The 20,559-nt window shown below is 38.9% G+C and overlaps 1 protein-coding gene across 3 annotated transcripts in view; it reads left to right on the top strand.

Annotated features, from left to right (window-relative positions):
- LOC123874525 overlaps positions 1-20,559 on the top strand; it is a 29,708-nt gene that overhangs the window by 7,469 nt on the left and 1,680 nt on the right. For 2 of the 3 annotated variants that reach the window (XM_045919958.1, XM_045919938.1), the window contains exons 2-5: positions 17,036-17,200; positions 17,745-17,951; positions 19,218-19,363; positions 19,772-19,894. In XM_045919958.1, the coding sequence (XP_045775914.1) occupies positions 17,042-17,200; positions 17,745-17,951; positions 19,218-19,363; positions 19,772-19,894 (635 nt within the window). In that variant the 5' untranslated portion in view covers positions 17,036-17,041. Of the gene's footprint in view, positions 1-17,031; positions 17,201-17,744; positions 17,952-19,217; positions 19,364-19,771; positions 19,895-20,559 lie in introns of all 3 variants that reach the window. The other variant, XM_045919947.1, reaches the window with a different exon arrangement.

A 20,559-nucleotide genomic window follows, 5' to 3' on the forward strand; every position in this document is an offset into this window, starting at 1 on the left:
TTTATAATAATTGCTCTACTTATGGTGCAAGAAAAAGTGATTTTTTCACCGAAGTTAGGTACTCTACCTACCTACAAATTTCGTAAAATATTTCTTGTTCTGGTGTTAATAACGTAAAAGGCTATGATGGTCAGACGCTTCTTATTACCTACTTACTAATTAAATAATTCTACGTATCTAGCCTCCCCGCTAATGAGTTACCGTTTCCGTATGAGCTAGATTCTACGATTTACTGAGAAAAGTCGTCTCTAGATTCATGCTGATGGAGGATTTAACCTAATTTAGTTCAATGGTCTATTGCTGCGCATAGACAAGTGTAAAGTAACAGGAAATATATTGTAGTACAAAGGGATGTGCAATGTGCTCAGAGCACCAGTGAAGACTGGCTGTGTTGAGAAGCTTGCGAACACAAACTGAAGCAGGAATGGACCGACCGACGCTCAGTCTGTACAACTCTTGGTACGACACCAACATCGAGTACCTACTTGGGCGTTTTTTAAAACTTGATGTATTATTTACTAGCTGACGCCCGCGACTTCGTTCGTGTGGATTTAGGTTTTTCGAAATCCCGTGGGAACTCTTTGATTTTCCGGGATAAAAAGTAGCCTATGTGCTAATCCAGGATATTATCTATCTCCATTCTGAATTTCAGCCAAATCCGTCCAGTAGTTTTTGCGTGAAGGAGTAACAAACATACACACACACACACATACACACACACATACAAACTTTCGCCTTTATAATATTATATAGTGTGATAACTAGATGATGCCCGCGACTACGTCTGCGTGGATTTAGTTTCTTTTAACCCTGTGGGAAATCTTTGATTTTCCATCATAAAAAGTTGCTACTGTCAATTTCCGGAATGCAAGCTACCTCTGCACCTTTCATATAAATCGGTTAAACAGATGCGCTTTAAGAATCCCGTGGGAACTCCCAGGATAAAAAGTAGCCTATGTCGTTTCCCGGGATGTAAGCTAACTCCATCAAAATCGGTTAATATGTTGGACCGTGAAAAGGTAGCAGACAGACAGATAGACAGACAGACACACTTTCGCATTTATAAATATTAAGTATGGAGTATGGATGAAGCACTGACAATCGTCAGAGCTAGCAATTGGTTGTCGCACTCCAATCTCTTCGCATGTTTTCAGCGATGACGCTACCTACGCTCGCGCGCACGCCGGAAGTGGAAACAGAGCGGAAGTGGAGTAGGTACATGCTCGGTTCGTCCACACTGACGAAATGCTCGTTTCACGTTACATTACGTGTTACCTTTCATCAATCTGTACCCAGCATATTATAATGCGACTCGACTGTCGTTACTGAGTTGTTTTAATAATACTAAAGGTTTTTTTTTAATTCTCATCTATAGAGCTGGGTCACATTTATATAAAAGGTATGTCCGGTAGTAAAACTAGCCTGTCTTTGGTATTTCAATTCAGCATAAAGTCAAAATCAGTTGTAACAAACAGATAGACACATTTTCGCATTTACAAACACAAGGTAAAACTGTCAATGACAACAATATTATAGTTTAGTGTAAGTACATAATATACCTATAAAATATCTCTTATTTTTATTAATCTGTGCCTCTTTAAAAAATAAAATTGGTGCCAGATCTATAGTGGTTCAATGCGTAACTTTGCGCCGGTTTAGACCCAAGGTTGTTAAAATATAGTGATAGACTAGATACCTACCACGCCGGAAAAGAGATTCTAGTCCAAGTACACCGGACCTTCTAATTCGAAGGGCTACCACTAACCTAACCTTAATCTAGGCTCTACGAAAGGACAAATGAAAGATTTGTTAAGTTAATTTAACCAACGTTTTAATCTACGTATAAAATTGAGAAAAATCACGATACAAGTACCTAAGTAGGTTGTTTCTCCCAAAGAACCCTCTGATGTGTTTTATATTTTGGGGTTCCGTACCCAGAGAACCAAAAATCTAAGATGGCGAATTTTAGAATAGCGGCCAGGCACCATGCAAAAAAATAATTGAAAAGTACATAGTGTAGTGTTATATAAAAGTACATAAAGTTATATTGTACGGAACCCTTCGTGTGCGAATCCGACTCGAAATTGACCGATTTTTTTTACCTAGGTAGGTGGATAACTTTTAAAGGCTTAACTTTAAAAGATGAGGGTGGTAGCCTAAATTCGTGAACTCATATGACTAATTGATGCTGGATGGACCCAAGTCAGTATAGGACAGCTTTACACCCGTTGAACTCTTTTCTAAGGGGCCGATATTATATCTACTTGGTGCGTAACCAAATACGAACATTTTCTCAGCGGGTTGACATTATTTAAAAAAAATGATAAAAAATCATTCAAGTGCGAGCTGTACTTAGACATGAATGGTCCCGTACCATCGAACATGAATTAGTTTTTTTTTTTTTTAGTTTTTATGTCGGCTCTTCCTTTTGGTTTGCTATAATCGGGTAAAAACAAGAAGAAAAAACAATCACTTGTGAATATAGAGCAAGGTTGTTGTGACTCCATAAATCGTTTTTGTGATAGTAAATTGTTGTACCTACCTACTTAAAATGTTTATATTTTTATTTTTTATCTCGAGTTACATCAGTAACGAAATCGGAGTAATGGACGGGCACTTTGTCTGTCCATTACTCCCAATTTGTACCTTTAGTACAATATGAACCGCTTAAAATGGAATAGTAGATCCATTAACTGACCATGAAAATATACAATTAGTAAAACGATTGGTATAAGAAAGTTCAGTCACTGAGCGGGCGATAGTCAACTCAATGCTCAATGGTTTATCTACATAATCAAATCAGAAATTAAGAGATCCGTGGAAGAACCGAAGTAACCGACATAGACCAACGGGTTGCAAAAACCGACCAAGTGCGAGTCAGACTCGCGCACCGAGGGTTCCGTACTCGGGTATTTTTTCCGACATTTTGCACGATAAATCAAAAACTATTATGCATAAAAAAAAATAAAAATCTGTTTAATAATTTGCAGGTACAAATCTCTTTCATATGATTCATATCTTAATTTGAAAATTGAAACACATTTTAATTTTTCTTTTATGATGTTACCAAAAAATCACGGCTTTCCGATTTTTTCCTTTACCTACTTGTGCTAGACCACAAGCAGTTATTTGCTTAGCAAACAACTTGTAGAAAATCTAATGCCTACAGCTACCTAAGAAGGTAGATACCTTATAATTTATATCAGCTTACATCAATCTATTGTCACGTAACAGCCCAAGCATGAATCCGGCGTGTACTAACTACTTAAGTGGCTTGTTATCAAGGCGAATTGTTCTTGAACATGAATAAAATCTGCTTTGCTGTTCTCTGAACATACAGTTTTTACCTTTACAAAAATGTGCCATATTTGAACTCTATTTTTTTTACTTAAAACGAAATGTAGGCAGTAAGCATTTAAATTCGTGGCGAATACGAGGTTACTATGTAAACAACTTTTCTCGATTACTATCTAGGTAATATATAATAATAATAATAATAATGTGAATGTGTATGTAGGTTTATTTATTTTTATGTATGTAAGTATATTATATTCCCTTTGGCTTTTATATATATCTATTTTGTAACCGGGCGTGAGAGTAAGTTATATAATATAATAATAATAATAATGCCGATGACCGGATAAGGATAGGACGGGGTATCTTCCAGGGTGATTGTCTGAGCCCGCTATGGTTTTGCCTGTCTCTGAACCCACTTAGCACCCTGCTGGAGGGCTCGGGCACAGGCTTTCAGTTCCGGAGAGGAGGGACAAAAGTACCTCACCTTCTGTACATGGATGACCTCAAACTGCTGGCACCCAATGCCACCCGCCTGAAGGAGCTGCTGAGCATCACCACTGAGTTCAGCAACTCTATCAAGATGGAGCTTGGGCTGGACAAGTGTGCGGTCATGCATGTGGAGAGGGGACAGGTTACTCATTCGGCCGAGATTAGTCTCGAGCCGTCCAACATTAAATCCCTCTCTGAAGCTGAGTCATACCGGTATCTGGGCATGTCACAATCCCTAGGGGTAAAAGAGGCGGACATGAAACAGTCTGTTTGCGAGGCCTTTTTTGGCCGTCTGACGAAAATCTGTAAAAGTTATTTGTCAGGCGCCAATAAGGTCCGAGCTTATAACGGCTGGGTTATGCCCGTCCTCATGTACACCTTTGGCGTGCTCAGTTGGACTCAGACCGAACTTGACGCCCTGGATAGAAAAGTCCGCGCGACTATGACTCTCTATCGCATGCACCACCCAAAATCGTCTGTGATGAGGTTGTATATCCCCCGGAAATGTGGTGGTCGAGGTGTATTAAGCGCCAAGACCATGCATAACCGGGAGATATCCAACCTCAGAACCTACTTTGAGACGATGAGGGGGTCCCCCATGCATAGAGAAGTCATAGAATGTGATAAAGGCCTCACTCCACTATCCTTAGCCAAAACCGAGTGGCAGAAACCGGTGGTACTTAGCACCTCTGACCGGGAGACCGTATGGAAGGAGAAGGAGTTGCACGGACGCTTTTTTAAAGCTCTTAATGAGCCACACGTAGATAAAAAAGCTTCCGTGCAATGGCTGCGCTTTGGTGACCTCTTCGGGGAAACCGAAGGTTTTGTCTGTGCGATACAAGATCAGGTGGTTAAGACGCGGAACTACCGAAAGTACATTCTGAAGGATGGCACTCACGACATCTGTCGAGCTTGTCGCCATCCCGGTGAGTCACTCAGACATGTGCTTTCGGGATGTTCAGCGCTTGCCAACACTGAGTATCTGCACAGACACAACCAAGCAGCCAAAATCCTTCACCAAGAGCTTGCTCTGAAGTACGGTCTCCTGGATGAGAGGTTGCCGTATTACAAGTACACACCGGTGCCGGTACTCGAGCGCGACGGAGTCCGGCTCTATTGGGACCGGTCCATCATCACGGACAGGACTATTCTAGCGAATAAGCCTGACATCGTGCTGGTGGACCGGGCACAGTCGAGGGTGTTTTTGGTGGACATCACCATTCCATATGACGAGAACCTCGTGAGAGCTGAGACGGAGAAAAAACGCAAGTATCTTGATCTGGCTCACGAGGTTTCCGACATGTGGCATGTGGAGTCCACCGAAATCATCCCAATCGTCATATCTGCAAACGGGTTGATCCCAGTCAGCCTCGCTCACCATCTGAGGCGACTGGGGTTCCGTGGCAGTTCGCTCGCAGCCAGGATGCAAAAAGCGGTCTTGCTAGACTCGGCTAGGATAGTCCGCCGCTTTCTCAGCCTGTCGCCCTGACCCCCGGCCGTTTGGTCTCCCCTGCCGGGGCGTAATCCTCCGCCCGGTACAAATATTTATTTATGTAAATGTGTATGTAGGTTTATTTATTTTTATGTATGTAAGTATATTATATTCCCTTTGGTTTTTATATATATCTATTTTGTAACCGGGCGTGAGAGTAAGTTATATAATAATAATAATAATAATAAAAACCTTTTATTCAGCCAAATTTACAAATACAGACAGGTAGGGTGTCGTAGTCCCTGGAGAACCAAGGAGCCGACCAGTGTCCATGCTCCCTGGTCCCCCAAGACCCAGGCACCCACTTCTTAATACTAGCTTAATGTCTATCTTGGCCGAACGGGGCGCTGCCTCAGCTTATTGCTGCAGTCGGTCGACTGCAGCGCTGATTTTCGGGCATATATGTATATATAGATACATAGAAAAGCTGACTGACTGCAGATTGACTGACTGACTGACTGATCTATCAACGCACAGCTCAAACTACTGGACGGATCGGGCTAAAATTAAGCATGCCGATAGCTATTATGACGCTGACATCCGCTAAGAAAGGATTATTCAAACATTCCACCCCTAAGGGGGTAAAGTAGGGGTTCGAAGTTCATGTAGTCCGCGCGAACGAAGTCGTGGTCATAAGCTAGTCCTAATATATAAAATACAAGAATATTTCTATCTATGTCCGTTATAGACTTTGAAACCATCCAACCGATGTGCCCAAGCCGGAAAAGCCATAATGCGAAGATGATTTTAGCCAAAACTCGACCGTTGAACCACAGGTTGAACCGATTTCGATGAGATAGGTACAGGTACAGTAAGGTTACTACCCGAGGACGGACATCCCGTTGGTCAGACGACATTACCAAGTTAGCGGGAAAAACTTGGAGGAGGCTTGCACAACACCGAGAGGAATGGCGTGCACGTGAGGAGGCCTATGTCCAACAATGGATTAACAAAGGCTAAGAAAGAAGAAGTAACATGTTCTAGTAGTGAAACGGAAAATTTAAAAATCATATAATCCGTTTAACCGATTTTGACGTTTGGTAAAGAATCAAATTACATCCCAGGGATAGACAAAGGCTAGTTATTATCCAAAAAAAGGTAGTGTTATATATTTTTATGTCATTTCAGGATCAAGTTCAATAACTTTTAAATCCCAGTTAATTTAACCGTCAAGATGATTCGTCTTGAGCTCTACTTTTCGAGTTCAAGGGGAAACTGATGACTGAATCACTGTTGCGGATGTGTTCTCAAATGACGGACCAAAGTCGAATGCGTCAAACATCCTCTGCCAGCATTGTCTTCGAGGAAAAAACTGGGAATAACCGTCTAATGATACCGTACTTAGTACCTATATACCTGCTATAGTAGGTATACTCATTAGATAGGTTCAACACAAAAAAGTGGTCAAGTGCGAGTCGGACTCACATACGTAAGGTTCCGTACCATCGTACAAGAAATAACACTTTTTTTTTTTTCATGGAGTCCATTATTATAGAAATTATTTTAATTTGTAGAAATACGTGATTCTTTGATTTCAATTCTTTACCTGTTACGGTTCACGAGATAAAGTCCGGTGACAGACAGGCGGACGGACGTACGGACGGACTGCGAAGGCTTAGATGGTAATAGGGTCCCGTTTTCACCCCTCGAATACGGAACCCTAGAAGCAGAATAATAGACGGAGTCAAAATAGCCGAATGCCGCATGTTCAATAAAAAGTATGAAAACCAACCGTGCCTTAGTATTTTTCTTACCAATGGATGACATCATTTATAGTGATGACCAGCGTAATCACTAGTTTCAATTGCCACGCGTCAGTGAAACAACAGACTTCGACAAATTTTCCTATTTGGAAAGAGAGATGATAGTATTGATAAAACAATGGAAATATAATGGATCTTTAGGGCACGCCTGGATGGACGGCTTGCGTGGTGCCTAGCTATAGACAGGCGTTAGAAGAAGATCAAGACTATAGGACTCTATACAGCCGTTAGGAGAAGATCAAAACCATAAGACCCTATAGTCTTGATCTTCTCCTCCAGCTGTCACAGACAGACAGACACCAAGGTGGTTTCATAGATTTGCAATTTTGTGTATTGTGGAGTCTCTGAATGTGGCTGAAATTTGAAATGAAGATAGCTTATACCCTGATTTAACACATAGGCTACTTTTTATCCCAGAAAATCAAAGAGTTCCCGTGGCCTGGGTTTTAAAAAACTAGGTTAGCACGGGGCCGTGCGGGTGTGCGGGGCGTCCCCACCCCTATCACCATCTCGGCCTGTCGCTTAAAGTCAAAGTCAAAGTCAAAATCATTTATTCAAAGTAGGTACCTACAATTATACTCCTTTTTAACCCCCGACCCAAAAAGAGGGGTGTTATAAGTTTGACGTGTGTATCTATGTATCTGTCTATGGCATCGAAGCTCCTAAACTAATGAACCGATTTTAATTTACTTTTTTTTTGAAAGGTGGCTTGATCGAGAATGTTCTTAGCTATCAAGAAAATCGGTTCAGCCGTTTGAAAGTTATCAGCTCTTTTCTAGTTACTGTAACCTTCACTTGTCGGGGGTGTTATAAAGTTTTAATTTACACTTGTGATGGATGAAATTGTTAAATTTTACTATACCTACTTTAATATTACTAGTATTTTATTGTTCATTACAACCTCACCATGAACTTGTCTCATTAACATTCGTGCTAACTGTAGGTACTTATATGTTCTACCTACCTGCCTAATGATGCTGAGAAAAATACTAAGAAAAATCTCAGCATTTTTTGTAGAGGTTGTTATTCACTGTAGCTTAGTGACGCCAATTGCCATTGTTTCTTCTGTACCTAAATCTAATCACATAGGTATATAAAATGAATAGCTAATGACTGACTGACTGAGTGCTTTATCAACGCATAACTGCACAGCTCAAACTACTAGACGGATCGGGTTAAGGCATGCAGACAGCTATTATGACGTAGACATCCATTAAGAAAGGATTTTTGAAAATTAAATCCCTTAAGGGGTAAAATAGAGGCTTAAAATTTATGTAGCCCACGCGAACGAAGTCGCGGGCATAAGCTAGTAACTACATAACCGGAAAAGATAACTAACTGACTGACCTATTAACGCACAGTTCTAACCACTGGACGGATCGTGCTGAAAATTTGGCATACTATGACGGACGTAGACATCCTCTAAGAAAAGATTTTTGAAAATTCAACCCCAAATAATAAACTTTATTATTAACCCCCGACCCAAAAAGAGGGGTGTTATAAGTTTGACGTGTGTATCTGTGTATCTGTGTATCTGTCTGTGGCATCGTAGCGCCTAAACGAATGAACCGATTTTAATTTAGTTTTTTTGTTTGAAAGGTGGCTTGATAGAGAGTGTTCTTAGCTATAATCTAAAAAAATTGGTTCAGCCGTTTAAGAGTTATCAGCTCTTTTCTAGTTTTCTTGTAGAAAAGAAGGTTAGATAACCGTTAGGTTCATAATATTATGTCAATAGACAAATGTCAAGCTGTCAAGATGGATGTTGCCTAAATACATAATTATTTATTTGAAAATGATGTTTTGGAAAACTCAAATACTTTAGATCGTCGGGGGTGTTATAAATTTTTAATTTACACTTGTTTTGACATATTCCATTTCTGAGAAGAACTGATATTACCTGAATAGATGTACCAAGTGGGCACGATGCCTTAAGCCTTAAGGCTTATGGTATGTCACAGAATTGATCACAGTAGGCCAGGGGTACGTCCAAAAACGGTCTGTGCTGGTACAACTAGGCGTATCCAATTTTAGATTGTACGTACCTACTCGTATGTAGGTACCTAACATACGAGTAGGTACCTACTACATATTATCTACTAGCTGATGCCCGCGACTTCGTTCGCGTGGATTTAGGTTTTTTAAAATTCCCGTGGGAACTCTTTGATTTTCCGGGATAAAAAGTAGCCTATGTGCTAATCCAGGGTATAATGTATCTCCATTCTAAATTTCAGCCCAATCCGTCCAGTAGTTTTTGCGTGAAGGAGTAACAAACATACACACACACACACACACATACAAACTTTCTCCTTTATGATATTAGTGTGACTAGCTGATACCCGCGACTTCGTTCGCGTAGATGTAGGTTTTTAAAATTCCCGTGGGAACTCTTTGATTTTCCGGGATAAAAAGTAGCCTATGTGCTAATCCAGGGTATAATCTATCTCTATTCTAAATTTCAGCCTAATCCGTCCAGTAGTTTTTGCGTAAAGGAGTAACAAACATACACACACACACACACACACACACACACACACATACAAACAAACTTTCTCTTTTATAATATTAGTGTGATAGTACGCGACAGGTCGAGATGGCAATCGGGGTCTGAGGCGGGGGGACGCCCCGCACACCGGCATGTCAACCGCGCTATCCCGCATCGGAAAAAGCCCGCAAGGACCAGACCTTAGTTATTTTACAGCTGAAAGTTTCTTTGCTCATTGTCCCTAACACAGGGGTGACTAGACTATGAAGTTTGGATCATGGTGGTAACTTAGTTTAATGGCAAAAGATACCCTTCACGATCTACGAGTGTGTCTGGCAATGAATGACGTGATTTCTAACTAGACTATTCATACTTTGACGAAAGATTTTATGCATCTAAATGTTACCTGTGTAGCAGCGAATGTTACTGATAAATGAAATGCTGCTTACATATTTACACTTTGTATTATATGAACAATTATTTACAATATGGCTGTAGTTATAATAAAAACTGTAGTAGAAAACGAGGGCCAGAGCTTGGTGCTAGACCGAGGTGTTGCGTTCTTGATGTCTCTAAGGTGAATACGCTGCCCGGGGTTCGTCCAGGCCAGCAGGATATTTTGAATCGTTCCGTATCCAAATCGTGTTCTTTCATCAGAAGGTTGCGTGTTCACATCACGTCGGGGTCACCAGAATATGTAGCAGCGAATGTTACTGATAAATGAAATGCTGCTTACACCTGTTATCTGCCTAAGTCAAGAGGATCCAAACTTCATAGTCGCTGATCGTTCGTCTGTTCGTTTGGATCGTGAGTCGTGACGCTCGCTTACGCTGAATACAGTTTCAATAATTATTTATACGCACTGAATACCATTATGACGTAAAGTAATTACTATTTACCTTGTATTCATTTTTATCAGGCTACCGACTCACTGTTATCGTAAAAATTAGAAAAACCGCCACGTGGCCTTGGTTTTGTATGCAATTATGAACTATTGCAATAAGTACCTATGTACCTGTGGGAGGTACCCTACCATATGATTGCGTGATTTTATCAAAAAGAGGCAAAAGTTCATACCTACTTGTTAGTTGTTTTACGCTGAATAAAACAACGCACGGTGAAGCGTGAAGGCCTGCATCACAGACTAAAGAAATATATAAACAGAAGATAGTAGGTAGGACCTGAAATCGTTAGATACAAATTGAAAATATTATATCACTTACTTTTATGTATTGTTGTTGTATTGTTGGTTTTATAATACGAGCTGTCCTAGTTTAGGGCCCAAGACTCAACGAAACGCATGTGCCTACTTAAATTAGATAAATAAATAAATCAATTTTTTTTTTCAAATTGTATATCATACAAAAAAATCAAAAGGCACTAGCAAATAAATTGGTAGCGGCAGTTGAAAAATAATATCTCGGTACTTATTCTATGTAGTATCAAAAACTATAATTTAGGACAAGGATTCTATAGAATATGGTAAATAGTACCTACTGCTGATGTGTATCTGATGACTTCTCAGCTATGAGTTATGAGTATTATCTACTTCACGAGGGAGCCATGATCCATTTTTATTTCCTTTTCAGTCTGAAGCCTTTAGATTGACCTCTTACCTTGACACTGAAGGTGTTGCAGTTTTGGCCAGTGACCATAGATCCATTTTTACTTGAACTTGCAAGGCCAAGGCTAAAAAAGTTTGGATCAATTATCGCCTCTATGGAAACTGAAAATTAGCGCCCGTAGGCTCTTGCTCACAGAACAGATCAGACTAGGTATATGATAGACATCAATCTTCTGATGACAATGATCATTGTTCTACGCAGAAAAAAAGAAAATCAACTAAAGGTATATTGTTCTCATAAACAATACTTTTGTCATACTACGTACTTAGTTTAGACAGGTATTTTTTGGTCGAATGCTGCCGATATGAATGAACCTGGCTAAAGAAACATAATATGTACCTACCATGCATATTTTAAATACATAGAGCCATATAAGGACTTTAAAATCCATTGAAACCTCAATATACCAGTTAGGTTAAGATTCCATTCCTATGTTCTATGCTAATACAATACCTACCTAAGTATCTACTACTCGTTCGTTTTCCCGATAATAGTATGTTTATTTGTTACCATTTCGCGGTCCATTCGTTTGGCTAATGTTAGCGAAAGGATGCATGTTAGGAAAGGACACGGCTACTTTTTGTTCGTGAAAATCAAAGAGTTCCCACGAGATTTTTAAAAACCTAATTCACGCCGAAGAAGTCCTTATCATCATCTATTGGATAGGTACAGAGATAGCTTGCGTTCCGGAGACGGATGTATGTAGGCTAGTTTTAACTCGGAAAATCAAAGAGTTTCCACAGGATTCAGTTAAAACCCTAAATCCATGGGAACTAGCATCTTCTAGTATTATAAATGTGCAATGAATAATACTTAATGTAAACTTACCTTAAACTACAACCTAGGCACTAACTTACATTACAGGTAAACTTCGGACTCTTATGCAAGGATCCGGGGTTCCTAAAGCACGCACCTCTATAACTTTTAAACATATCAAACAATTAACTTGCACCTTGGGATGAGAAGTCTATCGGTTTTTCGAACTATGTGCCCTGCCCGTTATTTTAGCTTCGCAACCCGTTGAGCTATCTCAGTTACTCTGGTTCTTCTACGGATCTCCTCATTTCTGATTAAATCACTTACCTAGAGTGTTCATAACCCGCTGAGTGAATCTGAGCTTTCTTATGAGGGCCCATAGTTAGCGGCCATGTCTCGGATCCATTGTTGTTATAAATAAATTAAATGAAACCGCGTAAACCATTTCAACACCCCGTTTCACCATGCCTTACTTATCACTAAGTTTAAATTACAGTAATTTTGTTGTTCCAGTTTATAAAAATACAGATATTACGAAATCAGAGCCCTCCACTATGCAGTTTGTATGCACAAAAGGCTATAACACTTGAATATTAAGATGGCCTCCACGATTTACTAAAACCTAGTGCAATCATTACCTACATGTGGCACAATAACTGAAATTTATATGCCCATTAACCTAGTAAGCACTGGTTTATGTTGTTTAATGTTTTTATTAAGAAAAATACTAGTGCAATGTTAGACATAACACATACATAGGTAAGGTCCGACACATCGGCCGAGCAGTGGGATTGTACCATGTAGTCCATAACTTTAACTAAGGTCCATTGCAAGATCGTATCACGTTTCGAAACTTTAATATTTTTGAGATCAATTTCAGATGTATTTCGTTAACAGACAGGGCTCTCTCCGTCACTCGCTTCATACAATCGTAGTTCCAATTTCATTTGAATATTAAGCAACCAAAGTCCATGAAATTTTGCAGACATATTCTAGTAACTAATATCTGTGTCTGTGGTGTTTTAGATTTTTCTAAAAATATGTAGTTTTAAAATTACAGGGGCTCAAAGATTTGTATGTAAATTTTTAAGACCGCGTAACTTTGAAACCGAATATTTTAACAGAAATCTGGAAAACCACAGACATAGATATTAGTTTCTAGAATATGTCTGCAAAATTTCATGGACTTTGGTTGCTTAATATTCAAATGAAATTGGAACTACGTTTGTATGAAGCGAGTGACGGAGAGACCCCTGTTGCAAAATAATGTGTGTTGTAAAAATTATTCGTAGGACCACGAAAAAATATCTTATAAATGTATAATAGGTACCTACATACCAACGTACTAAGGATTTAAAAAACTAAACACAGCGGTCCTAACATTTCATGTTAACTACTTATATGCGTAAATCTATAATCCCTACTAAGTAATAACTAATATAAATGCCAAAGAGTGTTGGTTTGTTGGTTTGTCCTTTAATTTCAACAAAACGGAGCAACGGATCAACGTGTGCGGTGGGAAGGCCTATATATGGCCTATGCGTTGTGCTCTTGGGAAGGCCTATGATGCTCAGCAGTGGACGCAAACAGTCAAATCATGATTGATTGGTTGAACTCAGTTAAAGTTATAGACCCTAATGGCCTACAGGCTATCTAGCCTCTAAGCTCTCAGTAAATACTTTGTATCGCGGGGAAACAAAAACAATATCTACAGGATTTTGAAATAGGTAGGTACCTAGTATCATGTGGACGAAGTCGCCGGCAAAAGCTAGTACTCAAAGAAATAGGCGACCACATTGACTGAGAAAATGTGCAACAAAACAATAATGCAAAATTCCCTTACATTGTCCGTTCAAAGCATTTCATACGGCATTGTGTAATGTGATATGCATGGGTAAATGACATGGCATGACAAGTATCTACTTAGGGTTGCAAAACGGCAATAGAATAGTATCTAAGTACCAACTGATATACCTAATATACCTACCTAAGGAGTAATTATATCAGCGTAAAGAAAGAAAAAACTTATTTTTAACCCCCGACCCAAAAAAAGAGGGATGTTATAAGTTTGACGTGTGTATCTGTCTGTGGCATCGTAGCTCCTAAACTAGTGAACCGATTTTAATTTAGTTTTTTTCTTTGTTTGAAAAGTGGCTTGATCGAGAGTGTTTCTTAGCTATAATCCAAAAAATCGGTTCAGCCGTTTGAAAGTTATCAGCTCTTTTCTAGTTACTGTAGACTTCGCTTGTCAGGGGTGATATAAATTTTTAATTTACACTTGTTGAAAGATGTCCCTCACATGCCTGCCTCACCTACGAGTTAGGTTACCGGCAGAGCTCAAGCAGAAGAATCGCCGGAAAAGAAAGCCGTAAAGGAAGCCTTCTTCACTAGAAGCAGACTATGTATTCTGAGACTAGACTTTGACTATACCTATCCTACTACTATCATTATATTACCCCGTTTAATCACACTAATATTATAAAGGCGAAAGTTTGTATGTGTGTGTGTGTGTATGTTTGTTACTCTTTCACGCAAAAATTACTAGACGGATTTGGCTGAAATTTGGAATGGAAATAGATAATATCCTGGATTAACACATAGGCTACTTTTTATCCCGGAAAATCAAAGAGTTCCCACGGGATTTCGAAAAACCTAAATACACGCGGGCGAAGTCGCGAGCATCGGCTAGTCTGGAGATAATTGGAGGAGCTGACGAACAAAACGCTATAACTGCACGAAATCCTTACAGGAGAAGCAAGCAACTGAATGACAACTTCTGAAACTTTAATTACTGAGGTATAATAGGCATACCGTTATGATCGAAATCACGAACTTTCAACGTTTAGACGCTTTTGCATAGTGATTCTTTTGATGATTAATTAATCAATAAAAGTAGATAATCATTTGTTCACAACGTACCTAACGTCACTGTAATCAATCTGAGCAAGAACTGAAAAACAAAGATCAAGATCAATAACACCGATCGACGTTTCTCGATTGCTTCAGCTGCTGTTATATAAACTGAGTGTTTTTCTGTTGTTTTAGACTTATTACCTAAACTACATAAACAAGCAATACTTACCTAGTCCAAAGACTTGCAAGGAATATTTATTCAGATATTTGTACTTACTGAAATATTTTTAATTCTGGTTAGAAAAAAATTCGGCTCCTTTTGCAAGCCCCCTCTGAAAAATAAAATTTTAGGTCAATATTCCAAACCAAATAGCGTAACTCATTTCGTCTACGTGTTAGAGACCTGTGACGCGCGGACAGGCAGACAGACGAGCAAACAGACAGACGGACAGACAGACCAACAGTAGAGTGACATTAATAGGGCTCCATTTTTACCCTTTGGGAACGGAACCCTAAATACTGTCGTAAACATTGAATTAATGTACCTACTAAGTCATAATGGAACACCCTTTCTCGTGCATCCATTTTATTTTATCTTATTGCGTTTTCTTTTTATGCCACAGTTTTAAGTAGCGTAATAGGTTCTCACTGATGTAATCATTTTAAGTAATTTGTCATGCACTGCTGTTTTTCTTTGGATGCAACTTTGTTGGCAACGTTGCCAGGTTATTTTGGCTATAATCACACTATATGTATGTGTGTGTGTGTGTGTGTGTGTGTGTGTGTGTGTGTATGTTTGTTACTCCTTCACGCAAAAACTACCAGACGGATTTCGAAAAACCTAAATCCACGCGGGCGAAGCCGCGAGCATCGGCTAGTCCTAATTATGACTATAACGATCCGTAATGAATCGACTCAAAATTATGCCACAGTAATCTACTAACCTAATAAAGTTAGGATCATGGTGGCTTTGGGAGATAACAGGTAATAAAGGTGTAAAAAATCATAAATCAAAGTATAAAGCTAATTTTTTTTAATATTTTCTTCGGAATAAATATGTATTGGTTATTATCATGTTGATATCATCTTCTACAATCTGCCGTAATAAAAATATCCAACGCTTCTGATGCTTACGAATGAGAACCTTTTTGGTTGAAAATGAAGAATGTTTCAGGGTTCTTAGAAATTCTATCCCCAAGGTGGATAAATAGGTGATGGAAGTTTGTATGACTTTTCAGTCATAGCATCATTGCAAAGTAGCCTCCGACGTTTAATTAAGTAGGGAGATTGCGATCTTCTTTGAATGAAATAGGTACGGCTCTTCCTTTGGCCTTGCCACGTCTCCGGTCATTACCACTACATTACTATTATTTTGCTTCCTGTTAATGAACAGGCACCATTACTTCGTGGTTTTGTAACGAAACCATTGCTTAAGCGCGGGTATTCGACTATGGCGAAGGACAAAAAATCAACTGTCGACAATCACAATTCAGTATCCAATTATTCTCAATAGAAAACTAGTAGGCTTAAGTACATTGTTTGTATTTGTCATTGAATTATTTGTAACTAGAGGATGCCCGCGACTTCGTCCGTGTGGATTTAGGTTTTTAAAGATCCCGTGGGAACTGTTTGATTTTGCGGGATAAAAGTAGCCTATGTCCGTCCCCGGGATTTAACCTAAAAAACTCTGTACAAAATTTCGTCACACTCGGTTAAACTGTTGGGCCGTGAAAAGGTAGCAGACAGACAGACAGACACACTTTCGCATTTATAATATTAGTATGGAAAGCAATGGGCATTGCACATATTATGAGTAGTTCGAAAATACCGACGGACGTTGGGGTCTCAAAGTGCTAAATCGGCGACCACGCATCGGAAAACACAGCATTGGAAGGAATGACCATTCGTTTGATGTCGTCTGTCCACCTAGTCACAGTTCACGACCTATAGTGGCGGGGAGCCGCTGGATTCAGGCGGCGCAAGATCATAGCGTGTAAAAGTCCCTACAAGAGACCTATTGGTTCGCGACAGGCAGACATGGCAATCGGGGTGGGAGCGTCCCGAACACCCGCATAGCCCCCGCGCTCAATCGATGCAGGATAGCGCGGGTGAAGTGCATTGTGCAGGTGTACAGAGCGTATCCCCGCTTCATACCCCGATTGCCATGTCGACCTGTCGCGTACTATACTAATATATCCAGCAGTAGACGTCTATGGGATGACAATAATGAAGATGATGATGATGGTGATGATGACATTGTTTTATTGATTGTTCTCAGAATAGAATGGCAGAGGCAGTGGAAGCGGGCGCTAGTTTGGCCTGGCGGTTGTTGGCGACGCTGGAAGTAGGGTCCATCTTAGTGGCCACCTCAGCGCTTATAGCTTACACTACCAGAACTAAGCTCGTCCGTCAGAGACCGCTAAGGACTGCGAACAGCTTTCTGGTAAGCTTAGAAGCTAAGAAGAATCCCGGCTGAGTTTGTTGTGGGGTCTTCTCAGACCTGGGCGCATTTGGAACTTTCATAGCTTTAGTTTTAAGCTTACGTAATTAATTATTATCATTATCGCCATTACATCATTATCTTACAAATCCAACAATTGATAATCAAAAAGTACAGCGGTATCTAGTCTGAACTTTGAAGGTTTTGATTTACAAACCTGCACTAGGTAGGTTTGTGTAGATTTGGAAAAAGTCCCTTTAGAGTTCCACCGAAGGCTGCCAACGGGAACCTATTACTAAGCCTTCGCTGCCCATCCGTCTGTCTGTCAGTGGACTGTATCTCATGAACCGTAATAAGTAGAGTTGTATTTTCAAAGATTGTGCATTTCTATTGCTGCTATAACAACAAATAATAAAAATTACAAAATTGCCGCCATGTAAATTTAACTATTAAGTATATAATCTTGTATGATGGCACGAAACCCTTCGTGTGCAAATCCGACTCGCACTTGGCAGATTTATTAAATACATCCATAAATTATTTTCAGCTAACCAACTCAACAAATGCATTAGGTCAAGAGGTCAAACGAAGGTTAGAAGCTGAAGGTTGCACCGTGCACACACCCACAAGCGACGCGGCGAGCAAAGCGGAAGCGGATAAGGTGGACTGCCTAGTGGTGATAGGAGCGGAGTCGAAAGCGGGTTTGGATGGTATTTCGAGACTGGTTTCTGAAGATGTATATGAGAATTTAAATGTAAGATATACCTAATCTATAATACTAATATTATTAAGGGGTAAAGTTTGGGATGACCTCTGAAGAAAAAAAAAAGACACTTATATTTATACTTACTAATTTGAAGGAAAAAATAATATATTTACCTGCATATACTTAATATTGAGAAAAAATATAAAGACAAAAAAAAATGATAAAAATAATAATAATAATTTAGAGGTAGGCTAAAATAAATAAAAATATATAATAAAATAAATAAAAACTTTACATATATTATTATTAAGTTTGTATTTTTGTAAGTTTGCTTATAGGAAGTAATCTCTGGAACTGCTTAACCGATTTTGAAAATTCTTTCACCAGTAGGTAAAATTGACTAGGCTTATAAGAAGGCAGAATCGTTGATTGTATAATCGACAGTCTGTGAATCTATCAAAATATTTTAATAGTTCAAATAGTGTTCATAACAACGCCCATAAAAGGGGGTAAGTCCAATGTATAAGTGAGCGCGGAAATACGGTATCTATTTTTATAATTTTTTAACATCATCAGAATAATATGATCAGAATGTTGCATTTTGTTGTTAGGTATTACGTGGTATGTTGTATTGAATAATTGATAGAACACCGGTATAAAAAATTTAAATAATATTTTTTTGGTTTAAAATAGTATAGTAGGTATTTGTTAAAAGCATTTTTTTAGTTTAAATATTTAATAATAATAAATATTTTATTATTTATGTAAAACAACAAATCACTGTCAATGCTATGATTTAAAATCTTTTATAAATGAAATCTAAAACTTTTAGATTATGACTATATAATGTTCGCAACTTCGTTTGCGTTGATTTAAAATTTGAAAAATCCCGTTGGAACTCTTTGTTTTCCGGGATAAGAAGTAACCCTACCCGTCCCTGGGATTCAAACTAGATACCTGTACCAAACCTATGATGCCAGCGACTTCGTGCCGGTGGATTTAGGTTTTTTAAAACCCCGTGGGAACTGTTTGATTTTCGGGGACAAAAGAATATGCGTCCATCCCTGGGGGTCAAGCTATCTGTGTGGGTACCAATTTTCATCAAAATTAGTTAAATGGATGGGTCGTGAAAAGCTAGCAAACATGCAGACAGACACACTTTCGCATTTGTAATAAATTATAGTATTATTAATACTTATAAATTATATAGTATTATTAATAATTATAAATTATAGTATGGATTATGATTTTGAATAAGTAACCGAAATATTTCTTTTTCTGAGTACAAGTGCTAATAAATTAATACTGTGCAAGCTATTGGAATCGCTGGCAAGGCGCGTGAAGCGTGGTGGGTGCATTGCATGGGCATGCGCAGCAGGCGACACGAGCGGAGCGTACGGAGACGCGGCCGCCGCTTTCGACGCCGTCATCCAGGCCAGCTTGCGACACGTCGCTAAAAAGTAAGCCAGTTTATGAAAACAGATACAAATATGACTCATAGATTCACATAGTTTAAATGGAGGAGCGGACTGAATTCCGAAAGGTCGGCGATTCAAACTTCAGCCGTTGCACCATCGTAGTGGAGATTACGATTGTAATTCTGTGATTAGTTTTGATGAAATCTATTATTTACGGATGTCTTCTGCTTTATAAGATACACCTTTTCACTAAAACCTAAGGCAAAAACAATTAACCCTTACAAAGATACATAATAATACTAAATAGTAATTTATTGTACTTGTATTTATTGTATTTTTTTGATTTTTTATAGAAAAAATAGTTTAAGATAATTGTTTAAAATTAAGTAGGTATTTTTTTCTGAATTTTCCCAGACACATCTAAAAAAATTTTTAATAATTTATTTCCAGTTCACACTGCGATCCCATCTGGGTGGGTCGCTGTTCCGGCGTAGAACGGGCCGTCGAGCGAACCCTCGCAGAGCTTTTGCCTTGTACCACACAAGAACACGGGTTCTCAATTAGAGTTATTAGGTAACACTAAAATGTACTAATATAGACGAGAGGAAGTCTGCGTGAATGATTTAATTTATTATTATTACTTAGGAGGGCTCTCTCCGTCACTCGCTTCATACAAACGTAGTTCCAATTTCATTTGAATATTAAGCATCTAAAGTCTATGAACTTTTGCAGACATATTCTAGAAACTAATACCTGTGTCTGTGGCGTTTTAGATTTTTCTAATAATATGTAGTTTTAAGACACAGACATAGATATTAGTTTCTAGAATATGTCTGCAAAAGTTCATGGACTTTGGTTGCTTAATATTCAAATGAAAATGGAACTACGATTGTATGAAGCGAGTGACGGAGAGAGCCCTGTTAGTAACTTAATCTCTTATGTTGTCTCTATGTATATTTACATGACTGCCCTTAAATAAGGTGTGTACCTACTTGGTTAAGTGCCTAATAATTTCAAGGTTCATGACAATGTATTGTAGGTACATGCATGTGAATTTCTTTCTTCCACCATAACTTGCGTGGAGTATCGTTAGAATCCTTACATTATCCCGAGTAATACTGACTATGATCTTTTTGAAAATAGTCATTATAGTGGATGTCTAATTTTTAGGGTTCCGTACACGAAGGTTGTCAACAGGACTTTATTACTAAGCCTCCGCTGTCCCTCGTATCTCATGA

This window comes from Maniola jurtina, chromosome 2, assembly GCF_905333055.1.
Source record: "Maniola jurtina chromosome 2, ilManJurt1.1, whole genome shotgun sequence".
Taxonomy (NCBI): domain Eukaryota; kingdom Metazoa; phylum Arthropoda; class Insecta; order Lepidoptera; family Nymphalidae; genus Maniola; species Maniola jurtina.